The sequence below is a fragment of the Zingiber officinale genome, chromosome 3A, assembly GCF_018446385.1.
Source record: "Zingiber officinale cultivar Zhangliang chromosome 3A, Zo_v1.1, whole genome shotgun sequence".
NCBI classification, from domain to species: domain Eukaryota; kingdom Viridiplantae; phylum Streptophyta; class Magnoliopsida; order Zingiberales; family Zingiberaceae; genus Zingiber; species Zingiber officinale.
Genome location: NC_055990.1, coordinates 152,932,453 through 152,954,388, shown reverse-complemented (window position 1 = coordinate 152,954,388; position 21,936 = coordinate 152,932,453). Strand labels below are relative to the sequence as shown.

Sequence of the window (21,936 nt, the reverse complement as noted above, 5' to 3'; positions counted from 1 at the left end):
AGGCCTATGCTGGATGGCTGACCTAGAGTCCCGGGATTTTTTTTTACCCGGACGGTCTGGACAAAAACTATATTGGTCGATCGAATCCGATTGTATTTTATCTCTCCATTAATTACCTTCCTATGTAGTAAACAAAGCGAAAGATTAATGAATTATTCTTTAACTGTCTATTTATTCATCTGCTCATGCTTATCCATCGATTTTTTTTCATGCTTTGGAATATACAAACTCTTGTTGTTGTTACTTGGTCAGGTTTGTTGTGTAGCCAATATATTTAAGGTTGTTTTTGTTGGTCGGCTCTGTTACGGGTAGTGAATGAATGTTGATGTGGTGATAAGGAGAGATCAATCCTACAGGGATAGTTGTTATGATGAAGGTTAAAGTTAAGACGGTTAATATTCGGGTATCATATGGTCGGACTAATGGTAAATGTATCGATCGGTCGGGTGACCAGGTCGCCAACCGGGAGGAGGTGTTAACTTTGTATAAACAGTGTAGCGCGAATTCTCCTCCTCCAGGTTGGCGACCTGGTCACCAAGCGAACAGTGTAGCGTGAATTGTGTCTATTGTGTACCTCCGCCGATACTTAAACCCCCTTTATATAAGGCTCCTGTAGCGCACGTGCATGTTTCCCCAAGCGAGCGCATGTCTCAAAGTTTTCCCTGAAAATACTTGTCAGTAAAGTGTCTCTGACACAATACCTTAACGAGCCGAGCATATCTCTGATGTAACAGTGGAAGCTTCCGTCGTACGATCTTATGGTTGACCATGTCTGGTGTTAGCGGCATTAACTCCCAAAAGGATGTCGATGGATAACACAGGGGGTCTTCTGTTAGGCCGAGCGAAATAGCCGCTCGGCCAAAGTTTTGTTGCTTCTGCACTACGTCCGCTCAGCCGTAACTCCGCTACGACTGTCAAATCCTGTTGTCGGGCCGAGCGAGGTAGCTGCTCGGCCAGGATACCGTATCCTCCTAGCATCCAACACCTCCTTAAGTGTCGGTTGTTCGACGCATCCCCCGAGTCAAAGGTAGGGTCTCCGGCTCAGACAACTCAGATTGTTGGAGGTCAACATTTTGTCAAAGAAAACTAAGCCCACTCGGGCTTAGAAAAGAAAAGTCTCCGGCTCAGACAATTTGGGATAATAAAAGTAATAAAAAACTCGGGAAGTGAGAGGAATGCCATGCAGGCGGAATAGAACCACTACCTCGCACAGTAGCCGAAAGGAGTTCGACACTAGATGATGAAGGGTGATACAGAAGTATTTACATACGACAGGAAAGAAGGAGTGAATTAGAAACCGCAGATCAGAAGTAAACTGATCCCTAAAGAAACAAAAACAATCGGGCGGCGAAACATTTGGCCGGTCGGAAGGAGAAAGAAGAAGAACTTGGTAATAAGAAGGAAACTCATAGGCGACTATCCCGCTCTCAGCATTCCCGGCGTCAAACCTGGACTCAGTAGAGGTGTACCAAGACCCAGGGACAGCGACGGGAGGCTGTGAAGAACTCTCCATCGTAAAATGCAAAGAAGGCAGCGAAAATATGCGATTGGAAGGGAGAAAAACTTACTGAGGTGTCGTCGGAGAGCAACGGGGGAAGAAAATCGTGGAGGAGCAAAGACAGAATGTCGCTGGGAAACGCATGGGTTTATCGCCAAGGAGCTCGAAGACGAAGATGCGAAGGAGGAGAAGATGACGTGCACGGGTTTATAAACCTTGTGGTCGGTTGACCGGAGCCTTCCGATCTAAGTCACGGAAATCCAGGCAAAAATTAGACCATTGAATTCGAAGCGCCAAACGTCACATCGCCAGCGGATATCCGCCTGTCACGTCAAGCGTGCAACGGCAACGGGCAAGACACATGACGCTTAGCCACGGGACGACATTTAATGGAGGCAATTAAGGAGGCATGGGTCGTGCTTAGCCATCATGAGCCGAGATTTGCACAGTCTCCCAGAATTATGGCTGACGTAAGCCCGAATCACGCTCGCCCAAGGTAACGTAAGAAAAGGTTTTTCAAGTATGAATGTTCGTTGTGCTGATCGACGTAAGGAAGTGGACGTGTTGCCGAACGACAGTCTTCAACAGGCCAATCGGCAGTCAAAGTTGTTAACATTCGCTCGGTTATAGAAGAGCAGTCCCATAGCCGACCGACAGATTTGTGTCTGGCTGATCAAAATATAAGGAGCATCATAAGCCGAGCGGGTGAAAAGCTTCACAGACAATTTTATCCAGTCAGTCGGACTTGCAGACTCCTTTGACTAGACTTGAGCGGTAGGCATGTTATGCGGTGATAAGGAGGGGCCCACCCTACGGGGGGATAGTTGTCACGATGGAGGTCAAAGTCAACATGGTCAACGTTCGGGTATCATATGGCCGAACGAACGATAAGTGTATTGGCTGGTCGGGCGACCAGGTCGCCGACCGGGAGGAGGAGGCACTCGATCTGACCCTTTGACTCGGGGGGGGGGGGGGATGCGCCGAACAACCGACGCTTAAGGAGGTGTTGGACGCTAGGAGGATACGGTATCCTGGCCGAGCAACTACCTCGCTCGGCCCAACAACAGGATTCGACAGTCATAGCAGAGTTACGATCGAGCGGACATAGTACGAACGTAGTAAAACTCTGGCTGAGCGGCTATTCCGCTCGGCCTAGCAGCAGACCCCCTGTGTTATCCATCGACATCCTTTTGAGAGTTAATGCCGCTGACACTAGACATGGTTAACCATAAGATTGTATGATGGAAGCTTCCATTGTCACATCGGAGATATGCTCAGCTCGTTAAGGTATTATGTCAGGGACACTTTACTGACAAGTCTTTTCAGGGAAAACTTCAAGACACTCGCTCGCTTGGGGAAGCGTGCACGCGCGCTACAGGAGCTCTATATAAAAGGGAGGGGGTCCAAGGATCGGCGGAGATACGCAATAGATACAATTCGCGCTACACTGTCCATTCTTGTTGTTGCTGTGCATTCTACTTCATCGCTGGTGATTGACTTAAGCGTCGGAGGGCCAACACCGGTGACCCCTTCCCTGGCTCAACACTGATGTCATCTGTGTTGCAGGGAGGAGCGGAGTCTACAGGCGGTCAGCGGGAGCGCCACATCCTTAGCTTTTCATCTCATCGACTTTCGGACAGGATCAAATATATATAATTTTTTATAATAATTTGTAGGATTATTTGATGGATTTTTTTTTGTTTTCATTTCTTAGTCAAATATAATGAATACTAATTTATTTAATTATTCCTGGTATTTTTAGATATAAAAAGTCCACAAATAAATATAATTCTTTTTAAATTTAGCACATTAAACTAGAATCTAGTATATTTTTTATCAAATTGAGCACAATCCTTTTCCCACCTCAATTGAATGGAAAATATACTAGATTTTCTTTAAATGTTGCTCAATTAGATGGAAAATATACTAGATTTTCTTTAAATGGTGTTGCATTTAGGAGGAATGATATTAAGTAGAAAAAATGTAGTGTTCAATTTGATAGAAAATATATTCGATTCTAGTTTAAAGTACTGAATTTAAAATATGAGGGGTAATTTTGATAGAAAATATAAAATCTTAAAGTGATGAATTTATGAGGAATTATACTCATTTTTTGAATTTTTTATATTTAAAAAAAATACGGGGGTAATTAGAAAGTCGTGCTTAATTTGATAGAAAATATACTCAATTTTAGTTTAAAATGCTAAATTTAACAGGAATTATATCTATTTTTAGACTTTTTGTACTTACAAAAATATGAGGGATAATTTTGATAGAAAATATAGTTAATTCTAGTTTAAAGTGCTGGATTTAAGATTAATTATACTTATTTTTGAATTTTTTGTTTCTAAAAAAGTTTAAAGAATAATTAAATAATGATATTTATATGAGGAAGTTCAAGTAAATTTACATATAGAAAATGGAAATATTTTTTTTAATATGTGATTGTATAGAGGAAAATATCGAGTGGCCTTGATATTGGCTCGTTGCCTAGTTAGGCCATGCATCGTGGTCGGGTCATGCCCAATTTGGCCTGCCTTCCGTGCCGGGGCCATACGAGGCTCGGCTGGCACGACCAAGTCAACTCTGACCAAGTCGGAACGCGCAATTTGATCCAGCTGTCACCCCAATCTGCCGTCCAATTGTTCCCCGTCTCGTCTATCTCACCGTTCACAATTTTTGAAATTATTTTTTTCTTCCCTCGGGTATATAATATATTCTATGCGGCTTTTTAATTCTTTTTTCATCGGCACCCCTCCTTATCCCACTCCCCACGGGCCACGGCGTTGAGGAAAGCCATGGCGACGGCGACGGCGACGGCGTCTCTCTCCTCCAGCGTCTTCTCCTCGCCTAAATCCCTTCTCCCCACCACTGCCTCCTCGCTCTTTCCAAGAGCCCCAAGGTTTCGGCTCGTTCTCCAGTGCCCTCCACTCAGGGGCGTCTTCTCTTCGTCTACAGCAGTAGCTCCCGCCGCCGCCGACGACTTCCGTCTCCGCTTTTCTGCCGCATCCACCGCTGAAGCTTCCACATCATTATCCAGTTTGTACTTCTCAGATCCCCCTCAGTTGCCATCAAAAAGTTGGTCTTTTCGGTTTTGATTTTGTTTTCTTGTTTCCCCTCTATTGTAGAATGGGTCGATTTTGCGCAGCGGGTCTCCGGAGAGTGGGATGGCTTTGGAGCCGACTTTACTTCAGAGGGTGTTCCCGTCGAATTGCCAGAGAATGTTGTCCCGGATGCCTTCCGCGAGTGGGATGTCCAGGTGTTCGACTGGCAGACCCAGTGCCCAACTCTCGCTGATGAAAAAGGTTTTTTTTTGCTAACGTACAAGATGATCAGGCTTTTGCCGACTGTTGGATGCGAGGCCGACGCCGCCACGAGGTATAGCGTCGAGGAGAGGATTGTCGGTGGACCAGACAACCAGACCTCTGCTTTTGCATTTGATTCCAGCGGCTCTTTTGTAGCTGTTTGGGCTTTGGATGGACTGGGTGGACAGAAGATTATAGAATTGGAGCATTGCTTGGTGGATCCTCGGGATAAGGAGGTGAGGATGAGAGTGATTCAAGTGGTTAGAGTTGAGGAAGGGGCGATGAGGCTGGAGAAGATTAAGGTTTTCTCGGAGCACTGGGACGGCCCATTTAGGAATGGTGAGCTGATGGGTGGGTGCGCCATCGGAGAGACTGCATTCGCAGCTTCTGTGAAGGTGGATGTCTCTGAGGTTGTTGGGGTTTGGCATGGCATTACGGCTTCCATTGCTAGATTTCAGAGTGAGCAAAGGGTAAGTTTTTTTGTACCCAGTCTTTCTACTTTGTTTGTGCTTGAACCATGTAGATTGGCAATTGAGTTGCTCTGGTTTATGACTTGTTCCTCGAGTTTCAAATTTTGGTATATTATTCACCGTCATTTAGTTTGTTGCATGTGCTTTGAGGTTTTTAGTTTGGCAATTGTTTTTGAAACTAATGGTTCTCATGATCAGACCATCTAGCATGCATCTGCTCCATTATCAGAGTTGCCTTTTTGTCTTACAGTTAGGATCAAAATTTGAATTCCCCTTTATCAATTTAGAGTAGTTTCTTCTCACAACTGACCACATCTATAAAGTTAACATTCTTTCTTCTTCCTCTGTTTCTATTGCCGAGTGACCTTTATCCATTGCTTCCTTTGAGCTTGGTGTACTTGGTTGGGGAAATGGGAGAGGGAGGGAGAACAAATGGATCACAAATTGATTGGATAGATAGTAGCTCAGTCATATGCAATTTTGGGTGCTTATCGACCACTTTCGATTTTTGGGCGATTGGATAGATATAACTCTTCTTGCCATTCCATTACTTATCAACCACTTTAGATTTTTCATCAATAACACCTAATTTGAACTTTGTTTTTCAGGAGGCATTTCATGAACTTGTTGTGGATGCACCTACAGAATCTGTCAGAGATCATCGTGGCCTAGTTGCACTACCTAAGAACCTGTGGTCCTTGTCCGAAAGCAGCAAAGATGGTGAAGCTTATTGGGAAGTTGGATGGTTGTTGGATCATGGAGAAGCCATAACATCAAGATGTGTTTTCCTTGACAATAGAATAATAAAGGCAAGTTTTGTTAGTTTTAATTTTTTTTACAGATTTGTTTTTTTTCTTTATCTTTGATGCTAATATTGATCCTAGATTGGGTCTTTACTTTCGGCAAATTGTTTTCTGTTACATGATGAACAAGGTGTTTATATCAAAGCTTGAATCGAGTTTTGTTATCTTTGGTATGTTTTTAGAAATTGTATTTGCCTGTTTGGAGTTTGGAATTTAAATCTTTAGTATTGTAAACATTTGATTCTCTTCACCATAACATGAAGATGCTTTTTCCTTGACAATAGAACAATAAAGGCAAGTTTTTTGAGTTTTAACTTATTAAACTGATTTGTTTTCTTTTCATATCTTTGATGTCAATAATGATCCTAGATTGCGTCTTTACTTCCGGCTAATTGTTTCTTATTACATGATGAAGAAGGTGTTTATATCAAAGCTTGAACCGAATTATGTGTTATCTTTGGTATGTTTTTAGAAATTGTGTTTCGGAATTTAAATCTTAGCATTGTAGCGTTTGATTCGCTTGATTTTCATCTTCAAAGTGTCATGTTCTTTAATCCTTCAGACACTTCTTAAATACTTTCCTTTGGATAAATATGCTTCCTTGATTTGAATTTTCCTTGCAGGAGATAAATATTGCTCGGCAAATTGCAGAATCGAAGAAGAAATAGGAAGGCCATGTGCATTGGAGAATATGCGATGTGTAAACAAAATAATCGTGTTTATGCACATTAAAATATCAAAGTGAATCTTCATTGGAAATAAATCGTTTTTTAATATAATGTTTTATGGACTGGTATCTCGGTCCTTAATGAAAGAGCAGGGGGGAAATAATTCCAAGTGTAGAAAAGCGTTGCATCAGGTAACATGCATTCTTTAATTTGCTAGATGATATCTTGCACAGGATAATGCAATTCTGTCAAACTTTCGGACATCTTAGACTATGTGGGATTCAGGATAATCCCAACGGGCAGTTTTTTAATTAAAATATCGCAATGGATAATAATGTTGTGACACGAATATCTATTTAATTGAAGAAGAAACATCATGAGCTTTAAGTTTTGTTTTTTTGTGATAGTTGTATATACTAATTGTTGATATTCTTCTATAATTTGCTGCAATTGTCCGATTGGTTATTTTATGAGTAAATTGGAGAAAAATAATTAAATACAACTTAGAATTTTGCATCTAATCTCCATTTCCAAAGAAATTTTGTTTCCAATCTCTAAATTTTTTTGTTTCTACTCATTTAATGTAAAGTTTTATTTGCTTTAACTTCTTCTAAACATTATTGTCTAATTATCTCTTGTATTTTTTAAGTAAAATGTTTAAAAATAAATATAATTTTTTTAAAATTTAGCGTTGTAAATTAGAATTGATTATATTTTTTTATCAAATTAAGTATGTTTTTTTTCTCGCTTAATATAATTTTTTCTAAATTCAATGTTATTTAAAGAGAATTTAATATATTTTTCATTTAATTAACAATTATTTAAAGAGAATTTATTATATTTATCCAATTGAGGTGAAAAAAATCATGTTCAATTTGATAGAAAATAAATTAAATTTTAATTTAATGTGTTGAATTTAAAAGAAATTATATTTATTTTTAAACTTTTATATCTAAAAAAATATAAAAAGTAATTAGATAAATTAATATCTATTATATTTGATTAGGGATTAAAAGATTAAGTATTAGTTTTTTTCCACTTAATATAATTTCTTCTAAATTAAACATCATTTTAAAAAATTTAATATATATTTTTTATTTAAAAAAATCTAATATATTTTTCATCCAATTAAATATTATTTAAAGATAAACACGTATAAAATTTTAATTGTAATTAGGGATTATATGCAAATTTCTTATTTTATTTTCAATATGAAAAGAAATATTAAAGGACAATCCTAAGTTTTAAATTATTTTTTGAATTTCATTAATCTCATTCTCTTTAATATGACAGCATAAACATCTTCAAATAAAAAAAAAAACTGTATCTTTAAATCAATATAAATTATTAATTAGATTCTATCTTAAAAGTGATCTCAAAAAGACACCAAAGCCAAGTCATATTTTAGAAATTAAGTGATGCAGTGGATTTCCGATGGGAATCTCAGGTGTTAAGCACATCCGTTTGCCAACCTCCCTTTGTGAGAGTAACACATTGATTCACAAATACGATAATTACCAGGAAAGTCGAATATGAGAATTAATGTTAAATCACAACATAAAAGTCACCAAAGGACAGCAGAATAGGAACACACCTTTCAAATTAGCTAGCATATGTATATCTCAAAATTGAAATACAATTTTCCCTAAGCAACATGGCTGAAACAGTTACAGTATTGCTGATTGACTGGCAAATCTACAAGCTGATACAATAATGAAACATAAATTTGTAAAACAAAACTGATGATTAAATATTAAAATTGAGATGATACATTCATCAGAATTCTTTAACAAAAGGCAAATAGGATACCAGTTTTCCATGACCTTCGTAAGATTGAAAGGGTAGCCCGGTGCACGAAGCTCCCATCATGCGAGGTCCCGAGAAAGGATCCATTGTACGCAGCCTTACCCTGCTTTTTACAAGAGGCTGCTTCTAGAATTCGAACCCGTGACCTTTTGATCATATGACAACAACTTTACCGTTGCGCCAAGGCTCCCCTTCACCTTCGATAAGATTAGCTTGATAAATTCACTATGCTATCGTGGACATTTGCAATAAGAGGAAACTGCTTGAAGATCATCAGGATGATTAGGGTTCATGTTTGTGTTCATCATTATTCACTTAAACAACGAAGATAATTGCGGGTGATTGTGTGACTGCACATGCTCAATTTGGCTCTGCCCATCGGACGACTTGCTGTTCATTGTCTCCATGATAATTTTCCCAAGCACAAATCTAATTTCATCAGCATTCCCTTTCTTAAGCAGCTCATAATTGATCTGACATCCTTCTCTTTTGTTATTATATGATTTTATCTTACTTTCCAGAACGTCAAACAGTGTGGCGACATCCTTCCCCATCCTCTTAGAGGTAATTAACTGCAATGAAGAATTGCTTGCAATAACCATGTTGCTATTTCCATAAAAAGAGATCCAGGACAGTCTGATAATGAATAATAAAGCAACTTGTTTAAGCTAGAAAACTAATTATGTTACATAGCACTTGGGTATTATGGGTAAAAATAGAATCCAACACAGAAAATTGTCCAAATGATTGAAGCATGGATGTTTTTGTTCGTAACTCTATTGTAAAGAATGATTCCTAAATCTGTTCAGAATGCCAGAATGTTTAGCTACATTGTAATTTGGAAAGATTGACATTGTGAAGCAAGTGGAAGTCTGGAACATACATAATATATAAGTGACATGACATTGAACAACAACGAAGATAATTTCTTCAATTGTACAAAAGAACTATCAGTAATTAGTGAGCAGAAAATGCACCAGTTATAATACAAACTCCACAAGATTCACATACAGACCCTACAATAAGATAGAACTCTGCATAGGCAGTAGAAAGCTACAACCTAATTTGGCAAAATCACTTAAGGCCTCCTTTGTTTGGAGAGAAATGGAAGAAACAAACTGTAGAAAGCTATGTTGCATGGACTCAGATGCAAGTAGCCAACATGGGTGTGGATCCAAGTGCACAACACAACTATTAATAAAAAAAAATCTTACACGTGATTAATGGGAATATTGGGCGCCCAATTGGAGTGTCAGTGTCCTAGTACCAACATCCGATAGAGTACAGAAGGGATAAGATGAAATGTCAAGTATTTAAGGTAGAAAGTATACAAAAGTTAGTTAAACTCGGTATGAAAATAATTGACCTCCCCTTGTCTTTATTTTCTTTCAGGTAAAAACAGATTTTAGAAGGAAAAAGCATGTTTAATGACTGAAGAATACATTTCAACTGACAGTAAGCTAAGTCCACTTACCATTCGTGAAGATGGTGGATTCCCATATCTGCCCAGTGATTTCTCAAGAGCATCTATGCTTGTCAAAGAATTCACAGAAGTTTTAATCAACGAAGCTAGATGAGAGACTTCTTCCAAGATTTCCTCATTAGATTTGGGGTTTATTGATGCATGAATTTCTGGAATAAATTGAACATGATGAACCCTCTCATTTTGTTTTGCAATTTCTATGGCATTATTCCAAGTGCCCCTGTATAGGATAGTAGAAAATGTCCAAACTACAAGAGAATCTTGAGGATTTTCTACTAGTGCAAGATGAAATGCCATTATTGCTGACCTGTAATAGTTGCAACAAAATATGAATAATCAAAATATTAAGTAATTCTGAGGAAACATTACAGAAACAAACACCAAGGGCAAAGGAAAAGACAGTTACACAGCATATTCTCAAAAGATGAAAGTTGAATAAAATAGGAAGAGGAAATTTAACAGAAACAATATTTATCTTAAAATTGCTGTAGGACTAGGCATGTGCAAAGACTAATTCAACAGACAGAAACAAGTTTGCGCATGCTAAAAAATAACATGGTAACCATGTGACCAAGTCCAAGAGTAGCACCGCTAAATGATTTGCATAAGACAGAGTTAATAGTACATCACACCAATTCAACCAAACTTAAGCATCCATTGTGAGTTTATTCAGGGTTTATATTTTTAAGATGCTTGCCTGGTTTTCAACAAAACCATGATTTCTAATCATTTAGCCATTTTTGATCTCCAGACTAGATCGTATTAATAACTTTCTACGCTGTGATTACACAAACTGGATCAAGACAAATAGCAAAAGTAGAATTTAGGCCATTTTTTGTGTTATAAGAACCAAGTGTTCTTGTAAATTCAAGTGAGTTAAAAAACTACAGGATGCTGCAATACAATATTTTGAGCAGCAGTTCTTTCTTTTTATTTTGAACGGCTACTCATGATATAAGATTGCAAACTTTCATAATGAAAAACTGCAGTTTAAGTTGCAAGTAATCAGGAAAACTTCAAATGTTGTCAGATTCTTACCACAATTTGCCATTAGCTGGGCGGTCCGTAGAAAAGTATTTATCAGCAGTAGAAAATAATTTCTGCACAACACAAAATTCATAGCCATTACAACAGAGTAATTGACATGCATTATGAACCATTAAAATGAAACTCCGCAAAACACTGAATGTTAGTATGCATGAATCTGATAATATATGTTGCCAGAACTAGCCATAAGACTTCCTACTTGAGATTTATAAATGGATGTTATAGCCAAAAGATACCTGATAAAACAATAGTCAGAAATTGTTACCATGATGTGGAATTTTTTTTGAATCTCAGAAATAACCCATGGTCAGATTTTGATTATCTTGTATTCAGACATTATGTAATTGTCAAATCATAACCTAAATAATAACATTACTGGTTCAATAATTGACTGGACAACATGTTGAACAGCAAGAGTTCCTTTCTCTGGGTCTGCTGCTATTGATGCGCACATTGTTACTGCTATTGATGTGTCCGCTGTCATTGATATGAAGGTAGGCGAGAATCTCACATCCAACTCTAGAGAAGCAAAGGACAGAGTAGAGTCATCTTATCTTGACTACATACTAGAAGTCAGAACTCTTGCCGATGCAAGAAATAGCAATCTTTTATGCCCATATACTTTATCACTGCACTCCAGAGGTATAGCAAGGCCACGTTTAACAGACATAGGATCATTATAATTGAGTTCGCCACCATAGAACTCAACAGCGACACCTACTTGTTCAACACTATACTTTATTCTTCTAAAAGGAACATCAGCTCTTACAATTCCATCTCCATCCACCAAAACCACCGGAAATGTTTCAAAAAAATAGCAGGCAACAAAAAGCTCATGCCTTTTGGGCTTCCCCTAAGAAGAAAAAATTGTCATTGAGAAAGCAAAGAACCCCTCTTTACCTAACTTATGCGTATATGAGTACGAAGAGTCTCAATTAAAAACCATATCCATTTGTCCTCCAATTCACAAAATCTATCTCTTCTGGACGTTCACTTTTTTTAACTGCTCAAGGCTGAGTTCTTCCCTAAAACCATTCCAATCAAATTCTGATAGCATGTTCTTGTCCTCAGAATCAAAAGCAAACCATTCCTCAGGATGCCAAAGAACACCTTGAGAATCTGTTCGCCTCTCGTGTGACAAAAAGTCATCGGGAATTGAAATGCATCAAGCTCACAATACAGAGATGTATAGACACTTTTCTGGTCAAAGTAAATGAGATGAGCTTTGCCTTCCTCCCATTATACTTCTTTATGGAGGGAACTAGTAATGAATGTTAACTGAGCCAAGCTTAAAGCCTATTGGCTTAAGATTCATTAGAAAGAACAGGAGTTTTTTCAAGATAAACTTGAGCTGTTGATTCAAGAGAAAACAAGCAGGGACCAGAACCAAGCATACAACTATACCTGTTTCAAAATAGCATATGTATCTATCACTTCCTCCATGTCTCCTTGTCCCTCTTCACCTCCTACACCTGGCATGTTGTCAATCTAGTCCAACTACTCTCGATCATGATTCCTACCAATGGTTTAATCTAAGGATTGCAGTATCGTTCCATGCAAGGTTCAAAACATTGTTTCATGCTAGACTTTCTATCCCCGGGTGGAATGGTATGGTTTGGGCACTGTGTTGTGCTGACACTCAGCACATTTCAGCATGCATCAATTTGCTTAGATGTATTTAAATAAGTTTCACTTCACTCTTTAATCCCCTTCCAAAATTTATTTTTTGAAAAATACGAAAAATGAAGAATGATGTACTTGGTTAACATTGTTAGAAAATCAGACTTTTTCTCATCTTTTCACTTTCTCTAGTAATTCCTCAACAATCATCATCATGTTATCTCATTAAAAAGACAGTTGTTTGTTTTGCCTAATAATAACGAGCTATATTTTCCAACTATGTAGGTTCATATTTGCATATTCATATAACAAGGATGACAATAGGGTATGATGGAGTTGATTTTTGAGGCAAGGTAGAATAGGATAGGACCTAAGTTGAAATCTTCTTCACACTCTTCTCTACTTTTTTTTAGAGTTGGGTTTAGAACGAGGCAACAATTTTTATTTTTTTTAAATACATATAATTTCTATAATATATACTATAAATTAGCCTGCATAGGGTTGAGAAGAGCAAATAAAAATGGATCTCATACCTACCCCACCCTATATAACCGAGTTATTTTCTATCCTATTCCAATCCCGTTTACATATCAAGGCACAACGGGTAATTGGGGCGAGGTGGAGGTCTTGATCAAGGTAAGGCAAATTGTCATCCCAATCTGATAAGAATATATGAATATGGTTCATATTCATATGTCAAGTCGAGATCAAACTAGCAATGCTAGCAATCTAATAGTACTATTAGCAAAAATAGTAGAACCAATTGACACAAGAAATGACATTGTAAATCTTTTTTATTCTTCTATAAATATCAAAATATTCTACATAAATTTATTAAAAAAACAAAAACTAATATACAATAAAAATTTATATATCATAAAACATGTTTCAATACTAATATTCACTCTGAATATCATCATAAAACATAATAACAATAAACAAATCCATCTTTACAAAGCATAATGTGTATAAACCATGAAGAAAGATCCCAAACAAACAATAAATTTGAATTAACCTAAGATGTCTAGGCCTAAGATGGGTAACATATAAATCATTTAAAGTTATATTTTAATGGATTAATTAATTATCTAGCACAACCTTTACCATTTGTTTTAAATCTAGCACAATATTTAAAATGTTTTAAATCTAACACAATGTTCTATTTTTATTTCAAATATAACCAGCACTAACTTTCCATACATAATATTATTTCCCTGTTAAATGATGAAGTGCCAAAATAACATATTGGTACCCACTTTTAATGAATGCCAAAGTGGACGATGGAGAGTTGGATACTTGGATTATAAAAAAAAAGTTGATGATGGAAACACAATCCCCTTTGTAGATGTAATTTGATAATTTTGAATACCAAAGATAAAATCTCTTTTTCTGATGTGGCGCACGTCTCTGCTATCCATGTTGGAGTTGATCAAACTTGGATGCTAAAGTAGAATTTCACTACTTCAAGGTCGGATGATCATTTCAACAAGGAGATAACAAAAACTTAATGTGTGCTATATTTGAAATAAAAATACAATGTTGTGCTAGATTTGAAACATTAAAGGGTCTACTAGATTTGAAACAAGTGGTAAAGGTTGAGCTAGATTAATTAATTCTATTTTAATTATGCAACACAGTTTCCATGCTTCCCTAAACACTCCATTTTAATTCAATTTGCTAACGTTGTGGATACCATAAATCATCTCGCAAGCGTATATAATATTTTACTCTTATTGTATTAATTGTCGGGGCTACACCCAATCGCTCACAAATAATATTTATTTTATTTCAATATCTAATATTTAAAGCATTAATTTTTGAATGTGGTGCTCTTTTCTGTACAACACTTTATCCCATAAAACCTTCCAGATAGCATTGATTACAACAAAGGATTACCTTCTTAAACAAATTCAAATACTTAATATTCAGGGAATAGTTTCAAGTGTCGATCAACATTGATCAGCACAGTTGATATTGTTTGAGCAATACAATGTTGACACATATAAATATTTGTGTCATCTGTGCTGAACAATTTAGTAGCATTGATCAATACATGGTCCCGACACAATCAAAAACCAACTGAGATAAAAAAAATATTCTCAATCCATGACTCATCCTTCAATTTCATTTGTTAGCCAGGAAGAGGAGATGAAACACTAATAAAGACGATAAGAAGGGAAGCACCAAACAGAACACCACTAGTTACAAGGAGTGACATTGTCATCGGAGAAACTTAGATGTGTTCACAATTTGTACTACTACATGCCACGGTACCAATTGTGACAATTGTAATCTTAGTAGTTAACCAAAAAATATTCATGGATATGTGGAGAAGCTGATTTCAGTAACATTATTTAATCTTCCCTTGAAAATTTATAGAGCTGACTCACTTATGCAAAGTACAATCATTAATAAAGAAGTATTTTTGTAATGAGTTAATTGAAGGAATTACAAATTAAAACACATTTAAGTTAATCACAAAAAGCAAACATTCTTCAAAATGTGTCGAAGAATGCAAAGTGTAGGCACAACACACTTTGTTTTTGATAATCCAAGTGTCCGAGCTTTGCCTAACTAATCTTGCAGGTAGACAACCTTCCCTGGTTTGTCTACTGGGTAAATTTGAAGCACAGATTATGCACACTCAAAAGTTGACCTCTAGAATATTCATCCCATTTGGGATTCGAACTCTTGTCCTCTTATTGCTACCATTGCACCTCACCCATGAGGGTAGACACAATGCACTTTTGAAACCATACCATCTTGGTAGGAGACCAAATCTTTAGCATGAGATGATACTTTAGGGTTATTTTACATATGCAAGTTAATACTATGTTGCTGAAATAAAGAAATCTAGAGGGTCATAATCAAGCGGCTAGGAAGCCAAATTACAGAAGCTCACATCCTTAACAAAAGCCCAAGCTAGAACTTAATACTTAATCAGTTTGATTACCATGAATGATCCACAAGGGAAGCGCAATAGCTGAAAAGAACTAGGAAGATTGGTTAGGATAGAATCTCACCATGAGCATGTTAAAATCATGACCAACCTTTTTCCTTCTTTGATCAGCTAGATATGTTGCCTGGAACTCAAATCTTGCTTAGAACAATTATTATTTCTCTAGTATTCATGCTTCAAACATACTCAAATCAGCTGGAATGCCACTCACCTGAATGGGTAATAGGATATCAAGAAGTTTGAATTTTTGAAGTGCATATATAGAGGACTCAGCTGCACCATAGGCTAACATAAAATTCATTTCCAATTGCAGCCTTGCCTGCATAAAATATATTAAGATGTCTTTCTAGGAAAAGTTGAAATAACAGGAGCAATTTTTTTCTCAATTTACAGCATTAAGACTCAGTATGGATGAAGAAAAATCCCGTATAGCAGAGGCAGTCTCCCTAGAAAATTGAAAACCAAGCCGAGCCGCAATTCGTAAGCCACGCAAGATTCTTGCTGCTTGCATAAAACTGGTCCTTTTAAGTGACTATCAAACTGAGAAACTACTAAATTAAAAACTTGAACATTATAACACAAAACCCTACCACAATCTTCTTCAAATGATAAATCTGCAGGAATTACTGTACGAACCTGGTATCAAGTACACAAAGGATACAGGAGCTATGAGTATCGAACTTAGAAGCACTTGCATTTTCAGATAGATAAAAATTTCACCTTTGATATCCTCAAATCCTTGAGGCCACTAACATAATCATAGATACATTGCCGAATGGGGTCAAAGAATAAACTGTCAATGAAAAGGAGAACTATGAGAATAATTAATCATAATGAGTTTAATTGTCATCCTGCATGAGAAACTTTTGTGCTGGTGAACTCAATACTAAAGTCAGGGTGACCTGTGCTCTTATGATTAAACTACTTAGAAAAACACAGTTACCAATTAATCGTGAAATCACGCCTTAGGCAATTTTTCCAGCGGATGTAGTCCTTGACAGTACACCTATTGGGAATTTGAGAAGGAGCATCTTCGCCATTTTTCACATTGTCATCATCTGTTTTAAAGGTAGAAACCTGCCCATCATATTCCAAATGCGCATTAATACATTTGAAAATAAATTATAAAAGAGAGTGAATTAGAAACATTATTAGGAAGCATGTAACAACCTCAACAATGGAGCCTTTAAGATGAACATGGCATATTGGATAACGACGCCCAACAATTAAACAATGCCGAAATTGTTTTTTCACCTTCATGAGGACATATTAACCAAATACAATAAGAAAGAAAGAAAAGAGTACCAAGAAATTCACTGGAAACATAGAAGAATGAAGCTGCACCTGCTTAAGAGTGGCATCGGTTATCACATCAAAGTCTTTTGGGGTTCTTTTCAAACACAAGTCTCTCACACACCCTCCAACAAGATAAGCATCATATCCTGTGTATTATGAGCCCACATAACATTACAACCTTCATTTGATAGCCTCAGTGTTGTTAGAGGCGCGAGGCGCACCGAGGCGCAAAAGGACTCCTAGAGCCCAAGGCGTGAGGCGCGCCCGAGGCGCACGCCTCTTGAACATGAGGGTGATTACAAAACTATTGACACAGCCAAAAAACACCCTTGTATGAGTCTAAAAGGCAATTATGTTGTTCTATCAATTACTTGGTCAACTACTGACCAAATTGGAAGCTTTTCAATTAAGGTCATCAAATATAAAAGTTCATCCATAGGCTGAAAGCAATAGAAGAAGAGCAAAATGAAGGCATTTCATAAAACTCTCACAAAGCCAGAATAGAATGTGGGGGGAAATAATCCTTGAGAAGCGGCGTTGACAATTGTCTCAAGCTCCTAGAAAATACCATTCCATCGGATTAACAATTAAGGTAACATGCTAGGAAGCATAGCAAAGATCTATTGCCACTTCAATCAGTTAAGGCACATTAGGATTGCTCTAGAGAGTGAACAATATACATCAAGGCTGCAACATACACCAGGGAGAGTTGCAAGTTTTTTCTATAATTCTCTATGTTAGGCCACCCTCTTAAAAAGGTAACAGGACTTCTGTCCCATCTATGCCTGGATATTCTATCTATGTCCTCACAGTCCATTACGATGGAAGCATTGTGATTGGGCAAAGATGCATGATTTATATGGTTAGCTTTCTATATAAGGCCACATCTCCTATAAAGGAAACCTATATGGATACATACTAAAAGTTTTTACCAAGCCAAACCACAAAAAGATAGATATGAATTGTAATAAGCACCATGGAAACTGAACTTGTGCTTAGGAGGAGAATCATATAACCTACCACAATTAATTAGTAGATATACATAGAGGAAGTCATTTAGCATGTCATAGAAGAACTAGGCATTAACCTGCTAAGTTGCTTATCTGAAATTTTGTTGCTATCATGCAAGAAAGAGATGTCTTTACCAGACCCTCTTGGTTGTCATCAGTCATTTTATTTTTCCACAAAGTGATTGCTTAGGGGACTTAGCTTATGATCTCAAGAATGCACTTGAACAAGGTCTTCTATACTATAACCATGGCTATATAGATGAAGATTTGGCATCTCTCCCATGAAAAGGAACACATCAAGATATTATTGATGCAACATGAGGATTCCAAATTAATACAACATCCAAATCAAAACAAACTCAATTCAAAGAAATTGATGAAGCAAAGAATAATTGTCTCACGCACAAAAAAAAAAGTCATCCCGCAAAAATTAAACAACGAGGATTCTATAATTTGAAAGATATTGAAATTACATCTATCTAATAGACCTCGACCTAAAGAAACTAGGAAAACAAATACTTCCTTAAAAACTCATTTTTCTAAAGAGGAGAGCCAAAATTAATCCTTACATATGAAAAATTAAAAATAAAACTAACTGCCTTATTTGCATTAATTGTGTTCTTCTTGGAGGAACGCAAATATCTCAAAAAAGTAAGATAAATTGTTGTGGCCTTGTTGAATGTGGAGGCAAAGCATAATGTTACCATGCTTAGTACATGTGAGCTTATAGCTTAAATCACTAAATGATTGAGCTATGTAATGTTATAAGTAATTCAAATATTGTGACAATTAATTTTTCATACACATTGCTTCTAATCGTATGTTTCATGAAAAGACAAAACATATTGAAATTGATTATCATTTTGTCAGAGCAAGGTGTAACATAAGGAGATTCTCGCCTTTTATTATTAGTTCTAATGATCAACTAGTTGATTCAGTCACTAAGTCTTTGAGAAGTCCCAAAAATGAGCATATTTGTAAAAAGCTAAGATGCTACAATGGGGGGGGGGGGGGGGGGGCATTGAGGATCAAATTGTAAATAGTACAGGGCTCAGTTATAGATATATTTAAGGAGAGGGGTATTGATGTAAAAACAACAACAATAATAATCTATATCAGGCAGAGGGGACTACCTAGGGAGAAGAACCCTAATAATTTTCCCCATTACAAAATATATAAAATCAACTTACAAAAAAAATCAACTTGTAAGAAAATGGAAAGACAACATATGTAAACCTGCTTTCTGAAGAATATTCAGGACAGTCCACGCAAAAGATGGTACAGCTGACCGCTCAATACCAATAACCCTCGAGTCAATAGTCCTCCAAGATAAAGGATCAAAGGAAGAACCTACTTAATCAAAAACTCAAATATCTTAAAAGCCAAAAAAAAATCAAAAGGTCGTTCTACAAGATATCAAACTGCAGTATTCACAATAAAATAACGCGTTTGCATTTCTGGAATATCCACATCATATCAATTTCATGAAAGAATAGAAAGCAGAATGATATTTGACATAGTGTCCTTCTTCTTTAAGAAAAACAAAAAACACATCCAAAAAGTATAGATTCCATAAACTGAAGTTAGAACTTGGAAAGATGAGCTTCTTCCATCAAAACTACGTTTTTAACCAAGAACCTCGGGTTCTAGGACTCTCTCTCAGGACACCAAAAATTTGGAAGACGCGCAACGGTATGACTCATATGCTAATAGAGCTCAATGGAATGACAAAAATGAATACTTATGAAGACCTACCGAAAGATGATTCTTTAACCTTGTCATCTCGAGAAAGCGTAACATCATGGCCAACTATTAGGAAAGAAGTCGTTAGCCCTTATTTTGTGTGCATGGAACAAAAGAATACAGCAAATGCTCAAATTAAAATCAACCCAGCAAACAACCTTGCGTCGGCGGAAGAATAGAATCGACTGTATTGCCTTCTTTCCCCGATGACGAATGCATCCACCTCTAAAGAAAGAGCAACAACCACGAGTGTAGCGCAAATCATAGAGCTGTATGAACAAATGACACAAACGAAAGCGGGGAGCGGGAGCAAGAAACGGAATAGGAGGAGGCGAAGAACCTGGAGTTCGAAGACGAAGGTGTGCAGCCGAGAGACGAGAGGAGGGGGAGGAGAGAGGAAGTGGTGGGTTCGCTGGGAAATTGCCATCAGCTCGCGACAGCAGCCAATGCAGCAACGGACCAGACCAGGGAAAGGTTTGCAAAATCAGGGTAGATCGAAGCGAATATTTGAAACAAGTTTGGGCCAGACATTTCATATTTGGGCTTTGTTACCTCTGGCCCAAGCTGGAGTTAAGGTGTTTAATTGAGTTATGAAAGTTTTGTAAATTATTAAAGGAAATAAGGGTCCAATAAACTTTAGATCGATTTGTAAAAACTATTAAAATATAATGTAGCATGAATATAAGCAAATCTATAAGCGTATTTTTTTTTATATTTTTTATTTTAAAAACAAATTGTAATTATATACCTTTGATTTAAAATAGCAAAATTATTGGGGGCATTTTAAAAAAGATAGGAAACTAATTGTGGGAAGGAAAGTTTTTCCATCATTATTTACTGTCGGAGAACGACCCGCTAGCACACTTTGGCCGACCGCGCCCCTGATCCTCCCCGACCTCTTCAAGCCTTCAAGGCCTTTGACAACGAGACGAAAGAACAAAAAAAACCCCAATCCACCCACCGTCTCCACTCGATAGATCGAGATTCAAGACCAAATTGACTCGTCCATCCGTCGTTTCCAAGGAATCATCCAAATTGCTCTTCCGATTGTTCCCAGCTCCTGGCCTGCCGGCTGCTTGGCCACCGTATCCATGCACTTGGGTGGCGCCAGGCCGGATCCAGCGCCCTGACCTGCGAATCGTCGAACTCAAAGCGGCATGGCTGCAATGGACCTCTTCGACGAGTACTTCAAGCAGGCCGATTTGGATCGGGATGGGAGGATAAGCGGCGGGGAGGCTGTTGCGTTCTTTCAGCGATCCAATTTACCCAAACAAGTATTGGCTCCTGGAATATCCACATCATATCAATTTCATGAAAGAATAGAAAGCAGAATGATATTTGACATAGTGTCCTTCTTCTTTAAGAAAAACAAAAAACACATCCAAAAAGTATAGATTCCATAAACTGAAGTTAGAACTTGGAAAGATGAGCTTCTTCCATCAAAACTACGTTTTTAACCAAGAACCTCGGGTTCTAGGACTCTCTCTCAGGACACCAAAAATTTGGAAGACGCGCAACGGTATGACTCATATGCTAATAGAGCTCAATGGAATGACAAAAATGAATACTTATGAAGACCTACCGAAAGATGATTCTTTAACCTTGTCATCTCGAGAAAGCGTAACATCATGGCCAACTATTAGGAAAGAAGTCGTTAGCCCTTATTTTGTGTGCATGGAACAAAAGAATACAGCAAATGCTCAAATTAAAATCAACCCAGCAAACAACCTTGCGTCGGCGGAAGAATAGAATCGACTGTATTGCCTTCTTTCCCCGATGACGAATGCATCCACCTCTAAAGAAAGAGCAACAACCACGAGTGTAGCGCAAATCATAGAGCTGTATGAACAAATGACACAAACGAAAGCGGGGAGCGGGAGCAAGAAACGGAATAGGAGGAGGCGAAGAACCTGGAGTTCGAAGACGAAGGTGTGCAGCCGAGAGGCGAGAGGAGGGGGAGGAGAGAGGAAGTGGTGGGTTCGCTGGGAAATTGCCATCAGCTCGCGACAGCAGCCAATGCAGCAACGGACCAGACCAGGGAAAGGTTTGCAAAATCAGGGTAGATCGAAGCGAATATTTGAAACAAGTTTGGGCCAGACATTTCATATTTGGGCTTTGTTACCTCTGGCCCAAGCTGGAGTTAAGGTGTTTAATTGAGTTATGAAAGTTTTGTAAATTATTAGAGGAAATAAGGGTCCAATAAAACTTTAGATCGATTTGTAAAAACT

The 21,936-nt window shown here is 37.5% G+C and overlaps 2 protein-coding genes across 5 annotated transcripts; one reads left to right on the top strand and one right to left on the bottom strand.

Annotated features, from left to right (window-relative positions):
* The first annotated feature begins 4,242 nt into the window (after nucleotides 1–4,242).
* Nucleotides 4,243–7,131, top strand: LOC122052864. The gene is made up of 4 exons (XM_042614598.1): nucleotides 4,243–4,537; nucleotides 4,627–5,273; nucleotides 5,882–6,082; nucleotides 6,700–7,131. Exons 1-4 carry the CDS (start codon nucleotides 4,297–4,299, stop codon nucleotides 6,742–6,744), a joined length of 1,134 nt encoding a protein of 377 aa, XP_042470532.1. The 5' UTR covers nucleotides 4,243–4,296; the 3' UTR covers nucleotides 6,745–7,131.
* Nucleotides 7,132–8,317: 1,186 nt separating this feature from the next.
* LOC122052863 (poly(A) polymerase I-like) lies at nucleotides 8,318–21,752 on the bottom strand. 4 transcript variants are annotated; one of them, XM_042614595.1, is made up of 15 exons: nucleotides 21,619–21,752; nucleotides 21,437–21,503; nucleotides 21,291–21,344; nucleotides 19,202–19,315; nucleotides 17,004–17,101; nucleotides 16,830–16,913; nucleotides 16,603–16,736; nucleotides 16,380–16,452; nucleotides 16,250–16,295; nucleotides 16,051–16,160; nucleotides 15,871–15,978; nucleotides 15,724–15,783; nucleotides 11,072–11,133; nucleotides 10,025–10,340; nucleotides 8,318–9,122 (listed from the first exon to the last, which is right to left on the bottom strand). In XM_042614595.1, the coding sequence occupies exons 1-15, from the start codon at nucleotides 21,703–21,705 to the stop codon at nucleotides 8,862–8,864; spliced, it is 1,674 nt and encodes a 557-aa protein (XP_042470529.1). In that variant the 5' UTR covers nucleotides 21,706–21,752; the 3' UTR covers nucleotides 8,318–8,861. The 4 variants fall into 4 exon arrangements, with proteins under 4 accessions (XP_042470529.1, XP_042470530.1, XP_042470528.1 ...); XM_042614596.1 differs by lacking the exon at nucleotides 21,291–21,344 and adding an exon at nucleotides 19,721–19,774; XM_042614594.1 differs by lacking the exons at nucleotides 21,291–21,344; nucleotides 21,437–21,503; nucleotides 21,619–21,752 and adding exons at nucleotides 19,721–19,774; nucleotides 19,867–19,933; nucleotides 20,049–20,182.
* Between the last annotated feature and the right edge of the window lie 184 nt (nucleotides 21,753–21,936).

Excerpts from the sequence above, each read along its gene's own strand:
- LOC122052864 (XM_042614598.1), top strand. The coding sequence starts at position 4,297 with ATGGCGACGGCGACGGCGACGGCGTCTCTCTCCTCCAGCGTCTTCTCC. Across the intron at positions 4,538-4,626 it reads AGCTTCCACATCATTATCCA|AATGGGTCGATTTTGCGCAG; the intron begins GTTTGTACTTCT and ends CCTCTATTGTAG. Across the intron at positions 5,274-5,881 it reads GATTTCAGAGTGAGCAAAGG|GAGGCATTTCATGAACTTGT; the intron begins GTAAGTTTTTTT and ends TTTGTTTTTCAG.
- LOC122052863 (XM_042614595.1), bottom strand. The coding sequence starts at position 21,705 with ATGGCAATTTCCCAGCGAACCCACCACTTCCTCTCTCCTCCCCCTCCT. Across the intron at positions 19,316-21,290 it reads GGTTAAAGAATCATCTTTCG|GTTCTTCCTTTGATCCTTTA; the intron begins GTAGGTCTTCAT and ends TTGATTAAGTAG. Across the intron at positions 16,161-16,249 it reads ATCATTTGAAGAAGATTGTG|CAAGAATCTTGCGTGGCTTA; the intron begins GTAGGGTTTTGT and ends TTATGCAAGCAG.